Here is a 24,069-nt window from a genome sequence, read left to right as displayed (position 1 = left end):
TAACCTGAGTCCCGAAGGTCAGTGAGCTTATCTTTGCCTGCTTAGGAAACATGAGGGCGAAAGATGCTATGATTTATTGACTTAACAGGAGGATAGGCAGCTTCAGCGCCCTGAATCCTAATTTTGAGCAGCGAGCGTTCAGTGTTGCTGCGGCACAGCAGCAGTGCAGGTGAACTTTCTATCGCTAACCTCCAGGCACCTCCAAGCACTTTGCTACCTGCTATTTAACCAGGATGGCTAGTGATTAAAGAAATGAGCGAACGATTTTATTTCAAGATGAGACATAAAGGCAGGCTGATCACATATGAACATTTGCATGTGTGCAGGTTATGGTGTGGATCGGGAAACGAAGAGAGACAGTTCAAAGAGGAGGCAGGGGGAAACTGATAGATGGAGGGGGATGTGTATTTAGAATGTAGGAGGCCGTATCTATCTAAGTCATTTAGAGGAGATGGAGAACTCGGAAGATCAGGGAAATGAGAAGTGAGGGTTCACTGATACAGCACATTTGGCGTATGTGGCATACATGCCTAATGCTTTCTGTAAATACATAGTACACTTCGAGTCCGGGTTGCAGGAAAACACATCTGTGATTCTTTAATGGTCATCACTGATCTTGATAGAGGCACATCCGCCAATATGACTCGTAGGAGATGAAGACGGGTGTGCAAGCCGCATGGAGACCGAGAAACACTGTTTGGAAAATTAGGGAAGTAACAAATGAAAAGAGGGATAGGAAGAGGAGCCGCGTGACACTTGAAGGATGATGGAATCAGGACAGGAAAATCAAGATTGATTGATGAGCGGGGCCTTTTGTTGGCGGTGAATTTTAAATCTGGACTATGTGTTGCTGCTGTAAAGCGTGGCTCATTGAACAGCGCCTCTGTAAAATAAGCACACCGTTAAAGAGTAAAATCACAAGGGAACGATGTAATAATACGCTCTGTCTTAGCTCCTGTAGACAGAAATATATACATGTCTTTGTGCGAGTGAGTGTGTGTAGATGTAGAATGCACGTCAATAAGAGCGCTTTCCCCTCCTCCGGTGTTTTTGTGGCCAGATTGGATCTCTGGCTCAGCATGCTGTGGGTTTTCTGTCTTATCACTGGGAAAAAGGAAAAAAAACAATGGCTGAAGATTGAGAGGCATGGTCTGAAATAACATTGTGACAGACAATAGCAGGAGTGATTTTTCCACTGATCCAAAGAAATTCCAGGTTAGATGAAGAGCGGTCAATGGCATCTATCAACCTGGAATGGGTGGCGTTGGAACACCAGCAAACCCTAGTGACAGAAGTTGTCCACAAATAGAGAAAAAGCAGAATAGCAGTGGCTCGCCACACATAACTGTAATAACAAAGTAAACTTTGTAAGTGGACATCACCGAATTTACAGACAACTGGGAGAACGCTCTGCTCACTTCTGAAATTCAGATGCATGTGTATATCCCTGTGCTGCAATCCACATCCTGAAACACAAGGCTACCAAAATCAAGCCAATTCACAAAATTAGTTCCAGGTCATGACCTAAACTGATGTCGCCTCTCTCTCCCTCTCCATCTGGATTTTCAAAGCCTCACCATTTGTGTGAAGCTTCCCCGGTGTGGGAGGCGGTTGTGACATTCGTGCTTACAGTGGGGGAAAGACTTCAGCAACAGCTTAACTGGATCACATTCATTTGCTTTGCTCTCTATGTTAGTGTCAGGTGTAATTTGCAGCTTTTAAACATTTTGTAAAGCTGAGAGGGTGCCCTTTCTGATTTGTGCTAATTTATTGCTGCCGAAGCAGCTGTTAGCGGCCAGCTGTGCAGGAAGAAGAGACAACAATGTTTTTAAATGTTGGTAATTATTACGCATCAAAACAGTTTTAGCATTTTCATTACTGTTTTTTGGAAAGTAATGACAGTTAAAAGGAACACTTTGTTATAATTGTTTTCATAATACACAGAATATATTTAAGTCAAATACAATGACTATAGACTTCTGAGGAAACCTTTCAAAGAGGAAATTCACATAAACATTTTCTGTAAACTAAACTTACTTTGTAGATTCTGTGGAATAGTTTTATTCAGCTGCCTCTAATTTATTTGAGTTGTATAAAAAGTGGCTTCTAAAATGGAAACATAACACAGTTGGGCAGTAATTTCAGATATGCATTGATAAATGTTATTTGACAGAGCCGCACTTTGTAGCGCTTATGTGAAAGTGAAAAAAACCCAAGGGTTAGAGTTAGGGTAATTGTCTTAGCAATTTTTGAAGGAGCAGTATGATGTATTTTCCAGGCAGGTAGTGCCATTTTAAAGCACAATCAAGCAAATTTGTTCAATTCAACAATACAAATTTTGTTTATATCAAGCATAACTTAAAGACATTTGACTTCACAATTGGCATCTTGAAATTGGTCTCCGTCTCTTTAAGAACCTCCTTCCTCTTGGCTTCTAAACCCTCTGCCTTCAACACGTCATTACAACAATGTTCCTCCATCATGCCTTTTATAATCAAGCGTTGAACTGAGAAAAAGATCAGCTGATGAGATCAGCTGAAGCACATTTCCACCAGGTGTTTGTAAAAGCAACACTCCAGGTTTGTTTTTGATGAGGGAATAACATTAAATAATGCAAAGCTAAAAATGTCAGTTTTACATAACGCCACCTTTACAGTGCAGGATGCGTTCGTATTCATCCTGCTTGCTCTGATAGCCCTAAAAAATCCTGCGAAACCAGTTGCCTTCACAGTACCCCCTACAGAGCCCAGCTAGGTCTAATTTTAGCCAAGTACAAATAGAGCTGTTCTGTAAAGGTCTCAGAGGTTTGTCACAGAACATTAGTGAAATTGCTCTATGAACACGGAGGAAACCACCAGACGGTAAAAGAGAAAAAAGCAATACAAGTGTTTAAAACAAAATTCGGTTATAAAGCAGCATTGTAAGTTTTGAACTTTTGAGCCAACCTCTAAACTGGAAAGAGTCCGACAGTAGTGTAAACCTACATCAAGCAGCGAAAAGACCAGTGGTACGTCTTTATGAGCAGTAATTAACCACATCTGAGGGGGATCTCTTGACAAAGCAACAATTTGACATGCAGACTGCAAATCTAATTTTCATGTAGCTAAAGTTCTTGCATAAAAAATAACACACAGCTAGAGTTCCTTTGGAAAACTTTGGATCATTTTTTTACACACAAAATGCTTGCATCTAATGAAGCGGTTATGTACTATAAAACTAACTGAGACATGAAATCTACAAACACAATCCATTCAAACTTATTGAGCTGCACCATGTTGCAAAGAAGAATGATTAAAAATAGATTCTGTAGATGTGCAAAGCTGGTAAGGTACACCTTAAGAGACTTTGAGCTGATTTGCAAGTCTTTTAGACAGAGGAGCAGCATACATACAGATGCACTTGGTACCTTTTGCTATTATATTTGAATAAATAAAAAATAAAAAATCTTGTTTTTTTTCTTTATTTCACGTTTGTTCACCACAAACACCCAGTAGTTTGGTAGTAATACTATCTTGTCAAATAACATCTGTGTTGTTACACATGTTTTCATGTGTGGTTGCATTCAGTGATGATCCACTGAATGCAACCACAGAGTGGGAGTCTGATCCACTCCACTGGAGTGGGTGAAGATAGAGGCCTGGGCTGTCAGCTTTACCTTTGACTGCCCAACAAATAGTTTCTTAAGCTTTATATGAAAAGCTGAAATATTGGTCTGTGTTGTGGACTCACCAAAAAAATATTAAGTGGGTCCCTAAACAATGTAATAAGTTTTTATTAAAACCCCTTTATGTATGTGTTGGAAAGAAAATTGCACAAAAGGAGATATTAACATTAAGGTTTGTTCTTTTTATCTCTTCTCATTATAGTGTGTTTTATTGCTTTATGTATGTGAAAAGCATGCAAAGTTGCAGAGCCTGAAAACCTTGGCAAAACCAAACAAAAAAAAAAAGAAGAAAAATTGACTTGTCTCTACTTTCTGGTCAGCATCACCATGAAACACATTTGCAAAATGTTTGGCACACATTTAACATTTGGCAGCTTGCTTGCTTCTTCTCTCTTTGCACAACTAAACAAGCAGTAAGAGGTAAAGAAAGTTGTCAGTTGATAAATATTCTTTTTTTCAGAAGAAGAGTTTGGCAAAATCTGAATTTGTAGATGTGGCTTTATAAAATGTGTTTTTTGTTTTGTTTTTAACGTTCACTGATTTTTATACAAAAACATAAAAATATCTGATTAGATATTATTGGTTTTCCCCAACTTTATTGTGGGTAAAATATTAGAACAAAATTGCCAGACAGATGCAGCTATCTAGATTTTTGGAGAAAGTTAATCAACGTGGTAAGGCGATTAGTGGGGATTTTGTTTTTATCAGATTGTTGCATGGTTAATCAATCAGGTTTCAGGCAGAACAGAAACACAGCACAGAAACTAAGACTGGAGACTCATAATTAACTTCACACACACACACACACACACACTCACACTCGCACACTAGGGAGACAGAGTTTGATGCAGTAGAAATACATTAAATAGTTAAGAGGTTAATTTTAGCTTCGACTCTGCTAGAATTCTCCTCTCCTTCTATCAGTGATCACTTATTGGACAGAGTGGGAGAGCCAGTAATTATGGGCTCTCTGCCTCAAACAATGGTATTTGCATTAAGTGCCCTGGCAATTAGTAAGTACCAGTCCTTAGTGGAGCACCTGTTAAACTTTGTCAACATAGATTCATTTCTAATTGAAATGAAACTAGCTAACATGTCTGTCTTTTATCCTGTATTTACCTACTATAAAAGGAGGAACATAATATAGTTTCTCAGACTGACATTTATCTCTTATGCTTCTTTTTTGTTCTGTTTTTTTTTTTTTTTTCCCCCTATGCAGGCAGAACAGGACAATGGACATCCCCTACCAGCTTACGCTGACCTCATAATTGAAATCCTGGACGAGAACAACCAGGCGCCGTATTTCCAGTTTGCCACCTATCAGGGATATGTGAGTGAGGCCTCCCCAGTGGGCACCACCATCTCCGCCAGTGCCAACCTCACGGCTCCGCTGGGAATCATCGCTTTGGATAATGACATTGAAGAGGTAGGAACAGACAAAAGCCTTTAGTGCTTTAAACGCTCTACAAACTTCAATATTTTATTTACTTATGTATTTAGTCATTAATTTAATTTATTCATTCTTTCATTATTTCTTAAATTAGATGTATTTCTCAGTATTTATTTATACACATTATGTTAATTTCTTCGCTTGTTTTATTCATTCATTCTCTTTAGTCATTGCTTCTTTTTAATCATTTACTCATTTGTTCACTTAATTTTTTTATTCATTTATTTATTTTTATGTATTAATCCTTTTAATATTCGCATATTTAGCCATTTATTTTTGTGTTTTTTCACACATAGCTGGCTCCTGGTGCTACACCTGTGGGTAAAAGCGGGTGACGTTCCATGAAATGACACACGATGTAATGGAAGGATGTCCTGACCCAATTTCTATTGTTCCAAATTTCCAAATGATTTGAGTCATTTTTAAGCGTTTTTTAGTGACTTCCGATTAGTTTTATGCAATATTTATGGTCTAAAAAATGACACCCATCTGCACTTTGGAGATGTGTGTGCAGGAACTTAAAATATGCCGGTAAAGTATATTATATAACACAATACAGTATATTAGTAAGTAAAGGTAACTAAATCAAATTCAAGGAATTTGATGGCATTAATAATGCTGTATTAATTCAGTGTCACAAACCTGAACTTAGTTTGATAAACAGTGCTCAACAGTTTTTACATAATATCTTTGAAGATACTTTTTTAACAAATTTTGAGCAAAATGTGCAAAGATTAATACATTGATTTAATACCTGAAAAAAAAAAAGTTTGCATTGCTCCATGAAACAACTTAATTGTGCACACCATCTGGACATGTGTTGTTCGTTTTTCCTGTTTGTTTGTTTTTTTCAGACTGATTTTCATGTTCCATACATGAAGCGAAGCAAAAGTTGCAATAAAAACAAGAACCGATGGATAAAAGCTTTACTCAGGCAGCCCAAGTCCAATTATGTTTCTCAACCAGATTTTTTTTCTACACTCCAACAAATTGACTCAGGACATCCCTGCTGTTAATGCATGCATCACTCTACGGAAGCTGTAAACAAATTAAAGCCATTCCTCATTGCTGGAGATCTTTAACACACACATGGAAAATTAAGACTTTTATTAAAAAGTGGAAAGAAAACCATAACAACTGATGAAGTGTCAAGCAGGTCTCCAGTTGTGATGGATGTTTTTCTTTATCATAATATTTGTAGTTTTAGAGGAGTGTATTCTTATATTGTATATCAATCAGCCTGCGTGTGTTTGAAGTCCTTCATATTTTTTTCTTTTCTGCTCTTTTTATTTCGATTGATATTTCTGTACAAACATATTCAACTATTCTCTTGAAATGTTATCTTTTCTCTGGCATGGTTTGGGTGTGTAATTTGAAAAAAATATATAACTACATATTCATCGTATTTGTTTTTACAAAGTTGACAAATTTAGCAGTTTGGTGTGTGACTGTATTTACATAAAACTGAGAAGAACTGATCACTACCTTTAATTCAACTTTCAAAATATCCCTTTTCTCAGCCCAAATAAACAAATCAAAGTGGAGTCGCAGATAAAATCAATAAGCTACCCAGGCTTAATGTTTACCAACCTTTTGGAGAACGAGTCTTTGTTGGCATAAATCGAAGCTGACCAGCAGCAACGGAGCATAATAAACTCCAGTTTTAGTTTTCTGAAAATGGACGGTGAAATAGACTTTCTTAAAATGTTTGAAAGGATTCAGCCTTCATCTTCATATGAATGCTTAACAAGTGCAGTATGACATTTTCATTTGATTCACAGCTTAACTGCTTGCTTTCTTTTTACAGAAACAGAAGCACCATCTTTTATGAACAGAACAACATTTCTGAATTTAAAGCCAGTTAGCAGTTTATAGACTGTACTTATTCATAGACATAAATTTTGGGATTCCAATTATGTGTTGATCTAACTTCAAATGTGTGACATTACAGAATTGTAAAGATGAGACAACATAACCAGCATTTTTTTTATTACATTATCATACTTTCACGGAAATGTATTGATGGTGTAACTAATATCATCAGTGACCCTTAAAAATAAGTCAAGTGCCTCATTAAAAGCACAAAATTAAAAACTACAACTACGTAGATGTGGTATGTAAACATTTTCGCCGTTACTGTACTTTAACTGACGTAGTTTAATGATTTTGTCCTCTGCTCATCTCGTGCTTTCTTTTTGTGGAGACACCTGCCAGCAAATGACTCTTTTTTTTTTTTCCCAACACTTCAGCACATCAAAATGTATTTTTGATAGGTTTCCGAGTCCCACAGCTGCGACCTTAGGGGGAAAACAGTGATACAGCACCAGTGTCACCATAGTTACATGTCTCTTTTGGTGTCTCTTTCCGTCGGAAAGACCAAAGACCCCATGGTGAAGATTACCCTGGATGACTACACCACAATTTTCAGCCTGACCCCAACTGGTATAATCCGCTACCTGACGATTCTGAAACCTGTGGACCGGGAGAAGCAGATGACCTATACTTTCACGGTGAGTCTCAGGCCAGTGCAGGCATCCTCAAAACAGCCCTGAGGTCTAACATCTCTCATTCTGTGTGTGTTATCCTGTTACTGTTGAACCAAGAGGCAATTGGAGATGGATGCCAGTGGACAAAATTTGGATACCGTTTATTATGACACTATAAACGTCATAACGTCACGTTATGTGCATTTAATTTTGCATTGATTTAACAAATAGAAGCATGTCTTCTTCTTTAAAATGTGATCAAGTCCCTATTTAATCAGATATACATTTGAATAATACTGTTATTTGAAGAAGATATTGCTCGCCTTGAAAATAAATAGAATAGATGGAATAAAAATTTACATAAAGTCACACTAGCTGTGACAATCAAGAAAATACATTATCTTAACCTACTATAAAAATGCAATACATATCAACCGTGACTTAAAAAACTTTCAAATTTTGCAAATTAACACCTTGATTTTGCCACTTTAAGTAGCTCCTGCTCTTTCTGACACTCCGCCTTCATCACGTCATTACAACGTTTCTCTGATAAGTCATTTACAATGTTCTTAGAAGGAATCCACTGAGGAATAGTTCCTACGATGAGGTCAGTAAATGTCCAGTTCCACCAGGTGTTTGCTAATGGCTGCTGCCACTGGTCTGACCAAGCTGAGTGGAAGAGGGGTACTCTGTGATGCGGAGGCTCAACAGGAGACAACAGCTCCTCTGCGGAGGAGCCACGCCACTTATCACGTATCCTTGATAGGTGGCGCTTGATGAGGGAAAATGTTTATGCACCCAGATTGGCTGCAGTGGGAGATTAAATGATTACTTAAACATGCATTAAAGAATCACACCACCATAACACGATGTGTATCTCATAAATGCATGCATGACACCCCGTTTCCCTATTCTAGAAATAGATTACTGTTATGTTTTTCTCATGTAAAGCACTTTGAAATGCCTTGTTGCTGAAATGCATCTCTGACAGTACGGGAGCTGCATCCATAAAGGATTCCTTTCCTTGGATTAGTGAGCTCACATTCTGTAAAGAAACCGAAGGAGTTTGTGTTTGTTGTGTGTGTGCAAGGTTGACCTTTTTCTCTCACTGCTCAGGTTTGTTTTGTCAATAGACTGTTATATATGGTTTGTTGTGTTTGAAGCCCAAGTACTGGTAAGTGACTGACAACTTCTCAGCTCTAGGCCCTGTCTGACTGTGATGATTGTTGACATTGTAAGGCGACTGCTGAACTTTGCAATTAAAATTTCTAATTTTAGAAGGACATCATTATATGTGAAGAAAAACATATAAATGTTCCTCAAAAGCATTCATGTCTCTTGCAGATACAAAAACTGGATACTGAAAGCGGATTAGTTGAAGAGCAAACAGATGTCGATATATTAAAATAAATCCCATTAAAAGTCAAAAACTACCAAAGAGATGGAATTACTGTGAGCATTTTCTCTATGGTGCATTCATGACGCTTGGTTGTCATAAATAGGTCGCAGTTCAAACAAAGGCTGTCCTTGTGTGAAAGATTTTAATGTTTTAGCACTTAAGACATTGGGAACATTACATGGCAAAACTTTTTATTAAAATATTTCTAGGCAGACATAACTAGTGCAAGAAGTTTGTTTACGTACTGTTTAGTGTCACAAGTGTAGTTTGTCTTTGTGTTCCTAACGAGCTGTGTCGGTATATTGTATTTTCACATTTCTGAAACAATTCCCAGAATCAATATACTTCTGTTGAAATCCATGCTGCTCTGCTATCTGTCTAGGCTCTGTAATACTGTAGTGAGTAGGCGTAGCATTAAGTGTGTGTTATTCTGTTTTTACACAAGTGCTTCTCAAGGATGTATTGATCAATGCAGCAGGGACACAAACTGAATGGGTTGTTGAAAATGTGACTTTCTTTTTTTTTTTTTTTGGCAAAATGTTCATTGTTTTTTTTAAAGCGAATAATTAGATAACTTATTAAGAGCAATAACTTCAGTTGAAGCAAATGTGTCAAAGTAGAAAAAAAAAAACGTAAGTGGTTGTGCTCTCAAACATTGAATAGAAGGTTTATGCAGGTCTTGTTACAAAGCCTGTCTAAAAAAAAATAATAATTTTTGCCTTCTAAAAAATATGAAGGTATTTACAGTAAAGATATTTATGTTAAGATTAAAAAATCTAGCCATAGTTGATTATCTAATAGCATTATGATTCAAGACATATTGGTTTTGTAAAGTTTAAATCAAGCTTCTACATCCACCCTACTGAAAATGTGAGCAATGTACTTAAAAGCTTGATTTTTACACAAACGGTACAATTAGTTTTGCAAATCTCATTTGGCTTTATTTAAGACCAAACAAGGCTATCAAAAGTCAAAAGCATAGTTGTATGATGTATGTCTCTAAAGCAGAAGGACATCTTTACTACACATATTTTACCCCTGCAACAAAAAGCTATTAATGTACTGCAAATTTTAAGCTTAGCTCTTCAGTTTTGTGGAGAGATTTCTTGTCTGCATTGAGATGTATATTGTTAGTGTTCCTGACACAGCTATAGGTCTGATCCTCTCTCCTTTCTGCTCTTGATTTGTTGTTCTGCTTAGTCCATTTCCTTGCTCCTTTCAGAAAACCTGCAGATCAGAGCTGCCACAAACAAGTAAACATAGATTGCTCAGTTTGAAAACCATCCTTCAGGCAAACTTACTGGTAGCAGTTGGCTTTGAAGGCATTTCTTTTACTCTCACAAAGTGGAAAATAAACGTATAGAGAGGAGTTTCTTAAACACAGTGACATACCAGAACCATGCATCTTTGATGTTCGAATAGAAAAAAATAATATGTGATTCCTTTGCAAAAGTATTCTTTGTTTACATGTCTTCGGTTTTTCTAAGTGTTTCTCGTTTTTGGTGTTTTCAGATGGTGGCATCAGATGGTGTCCAACAGAGTAGTCCAGTAACTGTCAACATCCTGGTTATTGACGCCAATGACAATACGCCCACGTTTGCTCAGGTCTCCTACAGCGTTGAAGTCTTTACAGACATGCAGCCAGGGGAGACTGTGCTACAGGTAATCAATCCAGAGTGATCATTCTCTTCCATTTTGCCTTCCTTTTTTTTTTTCCATCTACCACTGAGACACTTTGTCCCCATCACACAGAATCTCTCTTTCAAATGCTTTTTCATGCTCAGTAAGAATAACCACAACAGTCTTGGCCATTGTGTTGACAGGCAAAGCCCAGGAGCATATCCCTTTGTCTTATCTGCAGTCATAACAGACATGGAAGAGAAAATGTTTTGTGTTTTTTTTCCTCTGGCATCAGTAAGTCGTAGCGGAAGGATTCCGTGATGGCAATTTATCAACCCCTCTTACAGGATACGACAGGATTTGGAAATAAAGCAGGATTGCTCTTCTCTTACTTCAATCATTTTTTGGATTGCTCTGTGGATTTTGGTCATTGTTTTTGATTTAATTACTACACTGAATTTAAAGGTTTCCATGTCTTTATTTTTATTTCTGTCAAACATATGCAAAGACAATCAAGCATGTGGAGAGAGCATCCATACCACTTCAACTTCTCAGACTTTTCTCAAACGTCAGTGCATTTTAATATGAAGTGTGTGATCGATCAACACAAAGTAGTTCATACTAGGGAAGTAGAGTACAAATAAAGAGTGCCTTATCTTGAGTTTCAGGATGCTGTTTGTTCAATAACCTTTTCCAATAACATTAGAGGCCGAACAGCTGTATTTATTCACACAGATGGAGTCTATTCACCAGCTCTGACTGGTTACAAGTGCAACCCAAAGTTTTCAGATTTTTATTTGTAAAAAATAGAAGACCATGTATCATTTTACTTCATAATTATGCAGTGCTTAATCTTGGTTTATTGCATGAAGTTGCAATTAAATAAAAATAAGTTTTAGTGTTTTAGCATAGCAACTTGTGAAAAGATTCGAGAATTATGGTGGCTTTTGAGAGTCAGTGTACAAGCATGTGTACGCTTTTATAAACCAACTCTACTAAGTGCATTTTTCTTGAGCATGTTTTTTTCTTTTTCTTCTGCTTCTTCTTCATTTGATCTGCTCTTACAGCACAGCCTCTCCAAAATAAAAGAATAAGGCATAGAAAAGGTCAAGTTTAATCTTTTTTTTTTTTTTTTTAAAACAGCCAGTTCACCCTGCCCAAAATGAGGCCAGAGGTTACAGTGTGTCTGCTCTGACCGCTTAACCGATTTTATAAGCTTTTTATGTGAACTGGAGTCTCCCCTGAGTGCGCTGAAGCTTATTTGATGTTACAACTTTTTACTCCAGTGTCATGGAAAAAGGAGGTCGTGAATGCTTGGATTAAAGTTTAAAAGCTTTAAAGATACGAGGTCAGTTACAGCATGAAGACTAATAGTCACGAACAGCGGAATGTCTTTATTGCATTTGGAGTTTGAATGTTGGAGAAATACGCAGTTTGAATTCATTTATTACCTTTAAAAAATAATAGTTAAACTTTGTCTTTACAAATCTATAATCCGTTTAATGTGAAGCCAAATGTGACCATTGATTTATAGTTTTTACCAGTAGAAATACAGAGTTCTTTATTTTTACATAAGAAAAATATGAAAAAAAATATGTTACACAGAAACGAGCCTCACAAACCCCTGTGAAAAATACATTGGCTGTTTGACTGTTTCACAAGTAATGTTAGCCGTAACCCCCTCCGGTTAAAACTACAAACTGCAGAAAGCAAGCAGATCATGCTGATAATGTGTTGTACTATTTTTCTTGTTGTGTTTTCTCAGTTAACTGCATCAGATGCTGATGAGGGGCTGAATGGCCTGGTAACGTACGAGATCCTGGCTGGAGCCCAGGGAGATTTTGTTATTAATAATCGCTCCGGACGCATCACTGTGGCGCCTGATGTCGTCTTATCTGTGGGACGATCTTATGCACTGACGGTCAAAGCCTCTGATAATGCACCTGCTACTCAGAGAAGGTACAGATATACAACTATGTCGCATAACAATGATGAAATATAAGAACTTTGTTTTGTTGTTATTAATCATATGGGTCATTAACACATTAAAAAGGAGCAGATTTTCTCTTTCTCTCAATTTTTTGTTAGTTGATTTCAGTGATAGACTGGTCATCCTTTCAATTACTGTTTACAAATTTGTTTTTAATATGCAATATGCTGTTTAACTTTGACTTGAGAAGTTTTCTCTAGGTCAACACATTGAAATACATTTCTGAAAAGAGGTTTTGGGGGAATGTAAGAGCCGCTTTATAGATGATTCAGTAATCTTGTCAGAAATTGTAACTTTTGCCAGGATTTTTTCTGGGTTTAAGCAGCATTACCAGGACAGAAGGGAGACATATAGTCATATCAGATAAGATTAATAATGATAAAAGAACAGATTTTAAGTTTTTCTTCTCATGAAACTTGCTCTTAATTTTAGCTCATATTTCATTAGCCTATTTAATAGAGGGATATTTCCTAGTTACTTGTTTTGTTGCATTTTTTTAGGAGCTTCAGGATTGTACAGACAGCGAGAAACTGCATAATGTTAGCTTGTGATGTCAATTTTATTTTTATTTTAATTTTAAAAATATGGATAAAGACCATGAGTGGCATTCGGCAATGCAGTCTTTTGACAAAAGGTTGCACATTAAAAAAAAATGTGTCAGAATGTAATTATATTTATATGTATAGCAAAATAACCGGCTGATCTGTTTGGGGCAACAATGAACTCCTATAAAACAAAATGAAATATCTGGATTTATTTGAGTCCATCAGAACCAGAACCTCGAGGTTCTCCATTTCTGGATGTCACTGCAAACATCAGCGGATACTCGACCACAGCTGCTGCGTGCTCACGTCCCGCCACACTAGTGAGGAACAGACCGTAATGGAGAAGCTCACCACCCAGGATTATAGTAGGACTAGGTGTGGGGTTTATAGCGCTATTAGACCCCACCAGTTTTTAACTCTGTCTGGCCCGGTGGGTTCATACTGACCACATATGCGCTTGTACAAGATTTTTTTTGTGTGTGTGTGTGATTTCGGAAACTGATTTCCTGCTTCTGTTTCTTTGATATTTTGAAGCTATTCTGGTCGAGATCCTCCACCACAAAAAAAGCAAAGACTTGTAATTTCTTTCCCAGTCTTAAGACTTTGCTCTGGTGCGTATTTCATCAGTTTTAGTGTTCGCTGTTTGAAGAAGTGTTTGTGATCTCACTAGATGAATTGTAAGTGAAAGCTTTGAGGGAAAAAGGTCTATGCATAAGAGCTGTGATGAGAGCTTTGCCTTTGGGTGTACTAACTTTAACATTTTCTCTGAGATGTGGTAAAGTGTTGGAAATGAACATCAGTTAGGCAAAAAAAAAAAGCATGTTCAAACAGAAACTGATACCATCGTTGGGCACTTCTGTTATCCAGGAGCTCGATCACTACAGTCTATATCGAGGTTTTACCACCCAACAACCAGAGTCCTCCCCGCTTCCCACTCCTCACCTACAACCTAGAGATCAGCGAGGCCATGAGGATTGGAGCCATTCTCCTCAATCTGCAAGTAAGTCGCAAATTCACATCCCCAGTGTATGATGCAGATTCCTGCATCAGAAGATGCAGAAGTGTCCAAATGTTGCTATAGTTCCTCCAGGTTAGACTTGACTGAGAGCATCGACTTCACTCGTAGCGTGTTTTGCTTTCATATTGTGTCATGCTTATGCGTCCTATCTCTCTCCCTGTCATGTTCTTCTATAGGCTGATAGCATTATCTGGTTCTGGTGTCATTTTATTCTTCTTCCAGGCAACAGACAGAGAAAACGATCCAATCACGTATCAAATTGTGAGCGGAGATTCCCAGAATGTCTTCAACCTCTCTCGAACGTGAGTGTAAAAAATTTGTCCTGCGGCTTTCTCTACTTGTTTGCAAGTTAAGTTGTAGCTTAATCTCGTCTTTAAAAAAAAGTATTTGTTGTATGTGCTTTTCTGAAAACGGTGTGGATGAGTGTATTAAAGGATCCTATTCACAATCAAACATAAAATATTCCACTGCATTTTAATATATTGTTTCTTTTGATTTAGTTTCTTTGATGAGCAAAATACAACATACAAAGACAATTTATGGTTCCTGTAGTTTTAAGAAAGCCTAATTTCATGGTGCATGCCTTGCTGATGCTTTCGATTCTAAAGAGTTGAGAACAAAATAGAAAGATGATTCAGAGAAATATTTTCTGTTTTGCTACTGAAAGAAGACTGTAACAAAGGGAAGAAAGTCGGATAAATTTAGTCAGGTTTAGAATCTAGCTAATGATACAACAAGCCAATGCAGAATACTTTGTTTCTGGGGGAAGACATTAATTTAGTCACATTTAAAATATGCTTAGGTATGTCTACTAAAAGCTAAAGATATATTTTGATATATTTTGTTGAAGAAAAGGTTCTGCCAGAGATGCATCATTCCAAATAACTATGCCTTTCAACTTAGGAATCTCATAAGATGCAGAAGTGTAATTTTAGTATATACTGGTTTAGCCATCCCTCTGGCCGCACGTCAACCTCACACACACAGTGTATTAAGGGCAAAAAAAAAAAAAAAAAATTGTTTTATTTATTTCTGTTCTCACAAGGTTTGTGACATGCTCAGTGGAAGCAGCTGTCCACGGCTCTAAGGCAAAATGTGTCATTGGACCTTCATACACCATTCCAGATAAAGACAGAGAGGGTGCTTACGAACAGGTCACAGCTGTGCCTCAATATCTCACCTCCTGTAGAAGATCTTCCCCTACAGCTAATCTGAAATGAATGTAGGCTTTTCTGACAACACATCCTGCTGCTGTTTTAACTGCCCTGTGTACATTTGTACACGGTTTCGATTTCAGTCCAATTTCTTTTATAGGAACACAAAAACTTAAGCAGGAATATGTAACATTATCGCATTGCTGTTTACGACAGAAACAGACTATCATTCGTAGTCTCTGCTAGAATATTTTCAACAAGCAGATTATAAAATCTGCTTGTTGTAAATATATGACACTGTCTTCTGCTGAATGTGAAAACTGATACTTGGCGAGTCTGAAATTGAGTTTCAGTTTTGTGACGTATCTTGCTTGTCTTGCCTCCAGTAAAGCATTTTTGCCACAGGGAACTCGCACCGTCTGCATCAAGTCCAATATAGCATAGAGAGACATGATCTGAGCAGAATGAAAGATCAACTGTTGGTGTGACTGAGGAGGATAGCCTCCGGACCACACCGCCGACACCCCAGACAATGCTGTTAATAGTGTCCCATACATCTGACAACATCTTTTCATTTATGGCGGCTGGGCAGAGAAGGCGGGATGTTATCGCACATGATCAGTGAACCTCTCAGACTCATTCCAATTGAGTGCAGTGCAACTATCCAGCTTCAGTGAGGAATAAACTCCCCAGGTTGGCTTTTCCGCATTAATCATTTTGCCTGCTGCCATTATCACCCATCAAGATAATCGTTATCATGATCATTTATAGGATATCGCCACTGAGCTCAAAGCGCAGGTTTCTACCCTTCTTTTCATATATTAGTGCCAGTCTGTAAAATTAATGTACCAGTTTTATTGTGTTTTTGCAAAGCTCTTTTTGCCCTCTTAAGTCAAGGATCATTGAGTGTGGGGAATATAAAACAGTTCTCTCCTCCTAACCTTGTGGCATCTGTTTAGAGGAATAGATAACATTGACAGAATTTCAGTAATTTGCCTGTCAGAGTTGAAAATGAGGCACTGCAGTGTAATGGTGAGGGTCTGCAGAGGAATGGAGTGGTCAGGTTTTGCTTGGACTGCCTCGCCACAAGAGCTTTAAATCAGAAATGGGAAGGAGCTGGGGACAGTGGGGAATTGCCACGGGCATTAATTTAGCACCGAGTTCAGATGCATTCATCTTTCTTTTCGCTGTTCCTTCTGGCAGAGGCTCTCTTGAGTGTAGGAACAAAATTGTTGTCTCCTAGTTTGTGTGTGGCTTGACTTGCCCTTGTGTGTTTTGTGTGCAAACAGAGATAATTCAGTCTCATGCGTAGGACTCCATCTACACTTTTTACTTGGAATGCCGGGGCCAAACTCTGTGGCACGAACAAGCAGGAGGGCCCGCTTTGTCTGTGAAAGTCATTAGAAAGAAAATGGAAATCTTTCTATCTGTTGTCTATTTGCTGTGGCTCTGAAGCATGGCTACCTGAAGGGAAGGAATAAGAGAGCAGTTAAGCTCCCACTTGTTCTTTACCCACAAAGGATGTTCTATGATCAAAGACCATGTTTTATAAACCTTGATTTAAATACAATGTTTTGAATTCTCCTCTTCTTGACTCTTTGATACTGTATCAAAGGTAAAATATGTAATGAAGTTCAGTAAATGAATAAACTGCTCATGTTTTACAATAAAGCAATGGAGGGGAAAAAGTAAAATTTTAATGTGCTGTTCTCTAATATCTGCTCTGCCCTCTATCAACAGGATTGGCCTTTTACTTCTGGGCAAACCTCTGGACAGAGAGATCACAGACCAGTACCGTCTGATTGTCACTGCTTCAGACGGTAACCCTGGAGGGGTGAGGCACAAATCTTTTCACTTATCAACTGGATCCATTTAGAGAGCTGCTCTCTTAAGAGAAACACAGATTAAAAAAAGTACTTGGGTAGGGATTTTGATCCAAGAGACTAAAGGTTGTGATTTTCATCAAAATGCATTTTGCTGCATTAACTGTCCGAAGAAACTAAATTAGAGCTGATGTTAAATAACAACATTCTGCTTTTTAATCTGCTTTTATTTTAATATTTTTTTTAAAGGGCGACCCATTTATGGAGGCCCTAGTCCTCGACGTGGAGGTCACACGTTCGAGTCCCGGCTTGATGACCTTTGGGTGCATGTCCTCCCAGTCTTTCACAACCCACTTTCCTGTCCCACAACGGTCAAACAAAGACCACTTAAGCCAACAAAACTTTTAAATTAACAAAACAAATCATGTTCTGGCTGACTGTGTGGGACTCAAAATTACTGTTTGAGTTTATCAAGTTTATTTTCATAAGCGGAGCGTTATGGCTTCCGTTCGTTTATGATGCTCCATGATGGATGGATGGATGGATGGATATATACATATGCATATATGTGTATAAAACTATTAGAATTTGTTCTATCTTAAATGTAATGGACAGAGAAATGGATAAGAAAAGAGAAAACAACGGTCTGCCTCGACACTTGCAGAGAGAGGAAAACAAACAAGATCGAGAAACCATAGCAACAACCAATACATTGACACTACTGAAAAGTACACCATACAATGTAATACAAGATATACTCGGTGGCAACCGCTGCTCAATATGTAAATGTATCTGGAAAAACACCTGAATCTAAACACCTGTGGGTGTGTATTTGGGAGTGTGTTTGTGTATAGAAGGTTGAGTTTTGGATGTGCAGGCCCACACAGAATCGCAGGGCTGACATTAGGAGGACAGGAGTGACAGACATGCCTCCAGAGCCTTGGTGTCCGTTCACCACCGTCCACTTTATTGCTTTAAGGTTTTACATTTCCAGTTACACATAGTTGCCACTACTACTAGATCCAGTTGTGTATCACCAGTGGTACTTGTACCACCATTTGAGTTCAAAAGGTCTGTTATTGAAGTGAAAAGTCTGATTGTGTTACTGCACTTAGAAACCAAGAAATGACAGTTAATAAAATTGTACTAGGTTTCCATTTTCTAATCTGCGTTCATTCACAGTATAAGATAAGTCTTTTCAATTTATTCAAATTAGAGACACATGACTCACCGAGTTTTTATCTTTACAACTCGTAGAGAACATCAGTTCATTTCCTGTTAATTGTTAGAGCTTAATACTGGCAGATGAAGACAGATATTAAACCATTGAGAGTGTTGGAGCTAAAAAGTTTTTTTTTTTTGTTTTTTTCCCCAAGTTTAATTTCTCAGTGTTTACTTGGTAATGTTTGTATATGTTAGATTGTTTTTATGCCCACCTGCTTACCTGTCTTCAAATTTTGTTTTTCACTATTTGATACCTTTAGTTGTTCATGGATTAGTTAATTTTATTTGAATGCCCTATTTATTTTACATGATCATAGTAAAAGTTTTATACCGTATTATTTTTCATAATGTTGTCATGAATCTGCATTTAAACCAGCAGAATCAAAATTAGAATATTTACTTAACCATAACCATAATGTATAAGTCACAGTGTAAAATTTGCACAAAGTTGAGACCTGCTTATTTAAAATAAAGTAATAATGAAAAAAAGACAACAAATAGGCTCTTAACAGGACACCTCAGCCTTGAGAAAGAAAAGACATCAACAAACATTGATGCTGGCTGCAGTTTCTCCCTCTGAGAGCTGATAATCACGTAAACTGTCTTAATTTAATTAGACTTCACCTCAATTGGCTCACTTGAGCAGCTGCCTTCATTCCAGGCAGAGGTGAAAGGCACTTTCCCTTTTAAGATGCAGTGTATGATGGGCAATGAACATTAGCTGATGAGCTGTCACAAGAGTGATGTTGATTGCTGACCCCTCACCTGCACACTCGTAACTTATTGGCAGGCATAGTGCATCGAACTCTATGTTCCTGCGTTTATGTGATACGTCACAGAGGGAGAGAGGCACGGTAGGACGGCGCCTTGGTAGGAGTGAAAATAGGAGGTAACTGAGGTCCACGTAGGTTGATGCGTCAATTCCCAGTGTGAATTTACAGTCTAAATGTTATGCGCACAGCTATATAAAGATTTTTTTTTTTCTGTTGCACAAAATCTTTCTCATAGAGTGTATTAACGTTTGATTTGTGTAGGTTCTATGTCACAGCTAGAGAGTAATCCTGTTACAACAGCAAGAAAATTAAATGAGAGGGGAGAAAAGGCTTGTGGGAGTGTGGAGGTGAGGAACTCATTCAGTGCTGCCATTTTGGCCAGAAACACAAAAAGGATCAGAAGTGCAACGTTATATTTTTTTTAAGACTTTAAGGACCTATGTTTTGCTTTATATACTTTTTGTGCAAATAGACGTTGCGAAGTTTAGGTGCCATAAGGAGGTCAAAAGTGAATTATATTTCTTAACATCTCAGATCTTGAATTTGCATGCAGGCAACATTGCTTCTTCAAAGTAAAGGGTGATGGATCTGAATTCTGATATTTAGTAGCAATTACAGGAGTTTTCGCCTCATATCAAAAATCAGCAGCCGTAATCTCCACTAAGCTGTTTCCTTGCTCTCTGAAAGTTTAAATAATTGATGCCCCTGACGCAGGTGGTACGCAGAAAGCAACGATCAAACGTTCACTGAATACTTTCATGCAGTTCTCCTTATTTGTGTTGTAAATATAAAGTGTCGATCAATGAAGAGAAATTGTTTGATCACATTAAGAACACTGCAATCCACTGATGAGAGATAATATTCTGCAAATGTTCTTTTTATTCTGACCATTGATTGGCTGGTCCAATACTGACTCAATCTATAAACACATCAACCCTTGACATGTAGTTTCATGCGCTTTTTTTTAAGTAAAATGTTTTGATGCATAAATTCTGTTATTCTTTTATGTTGAGTTAGATTTGAAGCTATGACTTCTACCAAAAGACTTACTGCATGTTTGTTTGTGTTATAGTCCTTACAAATTTAAATGCTAGGCTACAAAGAAAACCAGAAGGAGAAGCTTGATGAATGCATGTCTAGTAAGAGATCTTGGTAACCCACCATGTGACCTTTCTGGTCTGCACATTATTGATTTATTAATTAAAAAGAAAACTTCCCAGTGACTAGGGGTGCGACAAAACTCTTAACTCGGATTATATTAGTTTTCAAATGAGAATTTCTTTTATAAAGGAAGACAACTATCCAAACCAACCTGGTTCCATGTAAAAGCATTTCAAATCAGACTTAAGTATTGAGTTTCACAAGGCTACACCAATACCTTTTTTGTTAAGTATATACTCACTAACACATATACTTGAATGATATTCTGACCACTCCAGCGCCAATAAAGTTAAGAGAACTCACGGTTGGGAACAAACAAAACAACCTAAACTACAAAACCTCCATATGTGCGTGCAAAAATGAAAGAAGAAAGCAAGCATTTGTTTGTGACATTTTTCTTTTCTATCAGCTAGTTTTGCACAAAACAAATTGTCCTCCTGCTTTAACAGATTTCTGAATTTGTATTCTCCTCCGACTTTTAGTGAAAACTATCAAGCTGACTTAGATCCCAAAAATTCACCCTGGCAAGTTGGATCGCTCCTGGCGAGAGTGAGTACCGGACTTCTAATAGTCTGATTGTATCAGTCGTTGCTAAACAACGTTTCTGGTCAAGATTATCTCTTAAAAGCAAATGTCTCAGCATCCACCTCTGTAACTATCAGACAGCTGATTTAGAAGATTAGACATCAAAGAGCCTCATCTATCTAAAGTTGAATCAAAAATCACATCTCATTAACCCAATTCAAGTCCAATGGGTTGTGATAATTTTCTTTCCTCTTTGTCATAGGTAAGTCAAATCACAGTTGGGAGTTGACCTTAATTTGCCAAATGCTCTCTTTGAAATGAAAATATGATTTGATCTTATCACAACAACAACAGCGTCCTGCATTCATTCACATTGTCTTTTCCTTTGGAGGTGAAGACTGAAGACACTCGTGTAAACAACCTCAACATTCCCTTGGTGTGTCTTTTATAGATGTTACATTGCCAATGATAATTAACAACAAAGAAAAACAATAACAAAGGACTCCCCTACGATAGCGTGGGGAGGCTCACAATAACTATACTATGTGACAATCGTCCCGTTTCGCAGGGAAGCTTCAAACGGCTGCCTTCTCGCAGGTATTTTCACCCACTGGGGCCACGCCACAATCACACATCTTTCCATCCACAAAGAAATGCAGTCCATACCCTTATTTGCAGGCATATCTGCCCTGCAACAATGCAGCTTCTGCATATGGTGCCATTTTCTGTGTTGATTTATTGAAGCACCACAGGGGTTTGAACTTTGTCCCTATATGAAGGTCATAAGCTATACACTTGTCCTCAGAGGCTCTGCTAATGAGTGGTGCAGTGGGGAATTGGTTTAGCCAAGTGAGCTATGGGATCAAAAAACCCACAGAAACACTAATTGAAAACAGATGGCAAGATACAAATGTAAGTTGATTCACTGTAATCAATGTGGTGACAAAAACACAGATTGTTGTTATGCGATCATCTAATGTACTAAAAGCACAGTTAATAATTTAATCAATATTTTAAAATGTTACTTTATTCTCAGACTGCTTGCAGCCTGAGAATAAATATAAAAGCATATTTCTCTTTTAATCAAAACCCAAAGGTAATTCAATTCTTTGACACAAGCTAAAATACATAATTAAATTCAATGTTAAAAATGTGCAGCCATTTTTTTTTTATCAACAAACAGCAATATTTTGGTTGGCTTTTTGCAAGTAGTGTTGTTTTTAACATTAAAGTTCAAACCACGAATTTACATGGACTGTATAAAAACATATTTTTCTCTGACTATCATACTAAATATTTAGATTTTTAGGTCACTTGAACTACCCAAATTATTTGTACTTAGCTATAACATTTTTGCACAGTTGATGAAAGAATCATTTACATAATTTGAGTTGAATCAAAGCACACCTAAAACATGATGTTTTTTTTTTCTTTTTGTGTGAGAGTGTAGAAAAAAACTGAAATCAGCCAATATATCAGATTGTCTATCTGATTTGTATTTTATCCTCAGATCTAGTAGGGCATTTGGCAGGAGGATATTGATGTCGCCACATCTGAAGTAAATGTTACCATATATTCAGAATTAATCATTTTTTCTTTAGAACATGAAACCAAGCGGCAGTGATTCCAAGATTCATTCTTTCAACCAATAAGCAATTTATGGAGGCAGTTGAAATGAATTGATCTTTTTCAGCCAGTAATAAAAAATAAAATATCCTAATTGAGACAAAGATGTGAGACAGCTGGACTAATCTGTGAAACAGAATGAGTTTAAAACAATTGATTTAATTTTTTTGTCTCTCTTTTTTTCCATACCTAATCCAGTGCCCAAAAGACAGCCCATAGTCCAATGTTCAAATTGTTGCTAGCTCCATAAGCCAAAAGTAGTTTGGAATGATTTAGATGGAACCTGTGAGCATTCAGTGTCCAAAAGTGAGTAAATTTCTTTCAGTGTGGACTATTTGCTTAGTATATGTGAGGTTGAGGTATTGTTTCATTGTCGCAACGTCTCAGAGAGCTTTTTCAATAGCAGTGGTGCAAATGGGCTCAGTTGCAACTAACCACCAAATTGCTTAACATGTCCATAAAAAAAAAAAAATGCCCCTAATATGTGTGACTGCTTGATTTCACTGTTGCTTCACTCATGCCAAATGTACAAGGTGATGCTAGAAGATGTTACACAAATGGAATGGAAAGTGTGATAAGGTTATTAGTTTCTTTCATTGTGTTTTTCATTCACTTTTATTTTAAATCAGCATGAGAAACTCTTTTGAATCCTGGTGTTTCTTTTCCTTTCTGTTTTAGACATCCACTGCTACCGTGAGCATAGTGGTGACTGATGTCAATGACAACGACCCAAAATTTAACATCACCCTCGGCACCAATTTTACTGTTCAAGAAGAACAAGCCAATCTATTTGTTGGACAAGTCAGGGTAAGTGAAATGTTACTTAAATATGATAATTGTGTATTTTAAAGTAGTAATATAGTTTTCATTTTAACCACTACACAGCTACATTTCTGATACAGATTGCAACGTAAGCTGTGACTTAGTTATTGTTGTCACTGTCCATTGAAAATTGCTTGATTTTATTCAACACAGTTGCCTCACAGTTCCCTCCCTGATGGCTTCCTTGGCTGAGCTGCCAAGTGTAGTCAGATTTTCTTATTACTCATGTAGATTAAAGGGCCTGAATTCTGTCAGTGGATTAATCAGGGTATTGAGATAGTTGACATTGTTTGCCAGCATATAAAATATGATCCAGAAGAAGAATATAAACCAGCCTTTTGTTCTTGTTTTTATAATCGTTGTTGTTTAAAGAATCTACGTTTGCAGAATAAGCACAAACATTCCTGTACTTATTAAAGTCCAGAACAAGTTGGCAAAGATATTTAGGTTACTATAGGATTTGACATGAGTTGTTTGTTAACTGGTCTCTTTTATTGCTTTCTATTACATACAAGTGTAAACGGATGTTCATGTCTCTAAGTTTTTATAGTGTCTTCTGCAGTTTAGCTGTGCACACTTATATATTTATGAGTAAGCATTATGAGTTTATGAAGTGTGAAAGAGAACAAAAGGACACGTGAAAGAAACTTGGTGTTTGCAAGCGGTAAAGCTTTCTTGAGTCTCCCTTGCAAGTGTTTCCTCACAAATACAGCGAGCAGCTGGAAAGGGGCTTAGTCCAGTGCACAAACTCCCTACTTCTTGCCCTGGTTTGAAAGCCTTTCTGAGCTG

At 37.4% G+C, this 24,069-nt stretch overlaps 1 protein-coding gene across 10 annotated transcripts in view; it reads left to right on the top strand.

Annotated features, from left to right (window-relative positions):
- Window positions 1–24,069, top strand: part of LOC103476800 (protocadherin-15) — a 197,137-nt gene that overhangs the window by 107,430 nt on the left and 65,638 nt on the right. For all 10 annotated transcript variants that reach the window (XM_008429400.2, XM_008429399.2, XM_008429402.2 and 7 more), the window contains 8 exons: window positions 4,884–5,090; window positions 7,490–7,624; window positions 10,512–10,661; window positions 12,385–12,578; window positions 14,022–14,154; window positions 14,395–14,474; window positions 17,067–17,160; window positions 23,137–23,265. In XM_008429400.2, the coding sequence (XP_008427622.1) occupies window positions 4,884–5,090; window positions 7,490–7,624; window positions 10,512–10,661; window positions 12,385–12,578; window positions 14,022–14,154; window positions 14,395–14,474; window positions 17,067–17,160; window positions 23,137–23,265 (1,122 nt within the window). The remainder of the gene's footprint in view (window positions 1–4,883; window positions 5,091–7,489; window positions 7,625–10,511; window positions 10,662–12,384; window positions 12,579–14,021; window positions 14,155–14,394; window positions 14,475–17,066; window positions 17,161–23,136; window positions 23,266–24,069) is intronic.

Source organism: Poecilia reticulata, linkage group LG15 (assembly GCF_000633615.1).
Source record: "Poecilia reticulata strain Guanapo linkage group LG15, Guppy_female_1.0+MT, whole genome shotgun sequence".
NCBI classification, from domain to species: Eukaryota; Metazoa; Chordata; class Actinopteri; order Cyprinodontiformes; family Poeciliidae; genus Poecilia; species Poecilia reticulata.
Note: the sequence above shows the minus strand (reverse complement) of the source record. Positions and strands in the feature narration are given on the sequence as shown.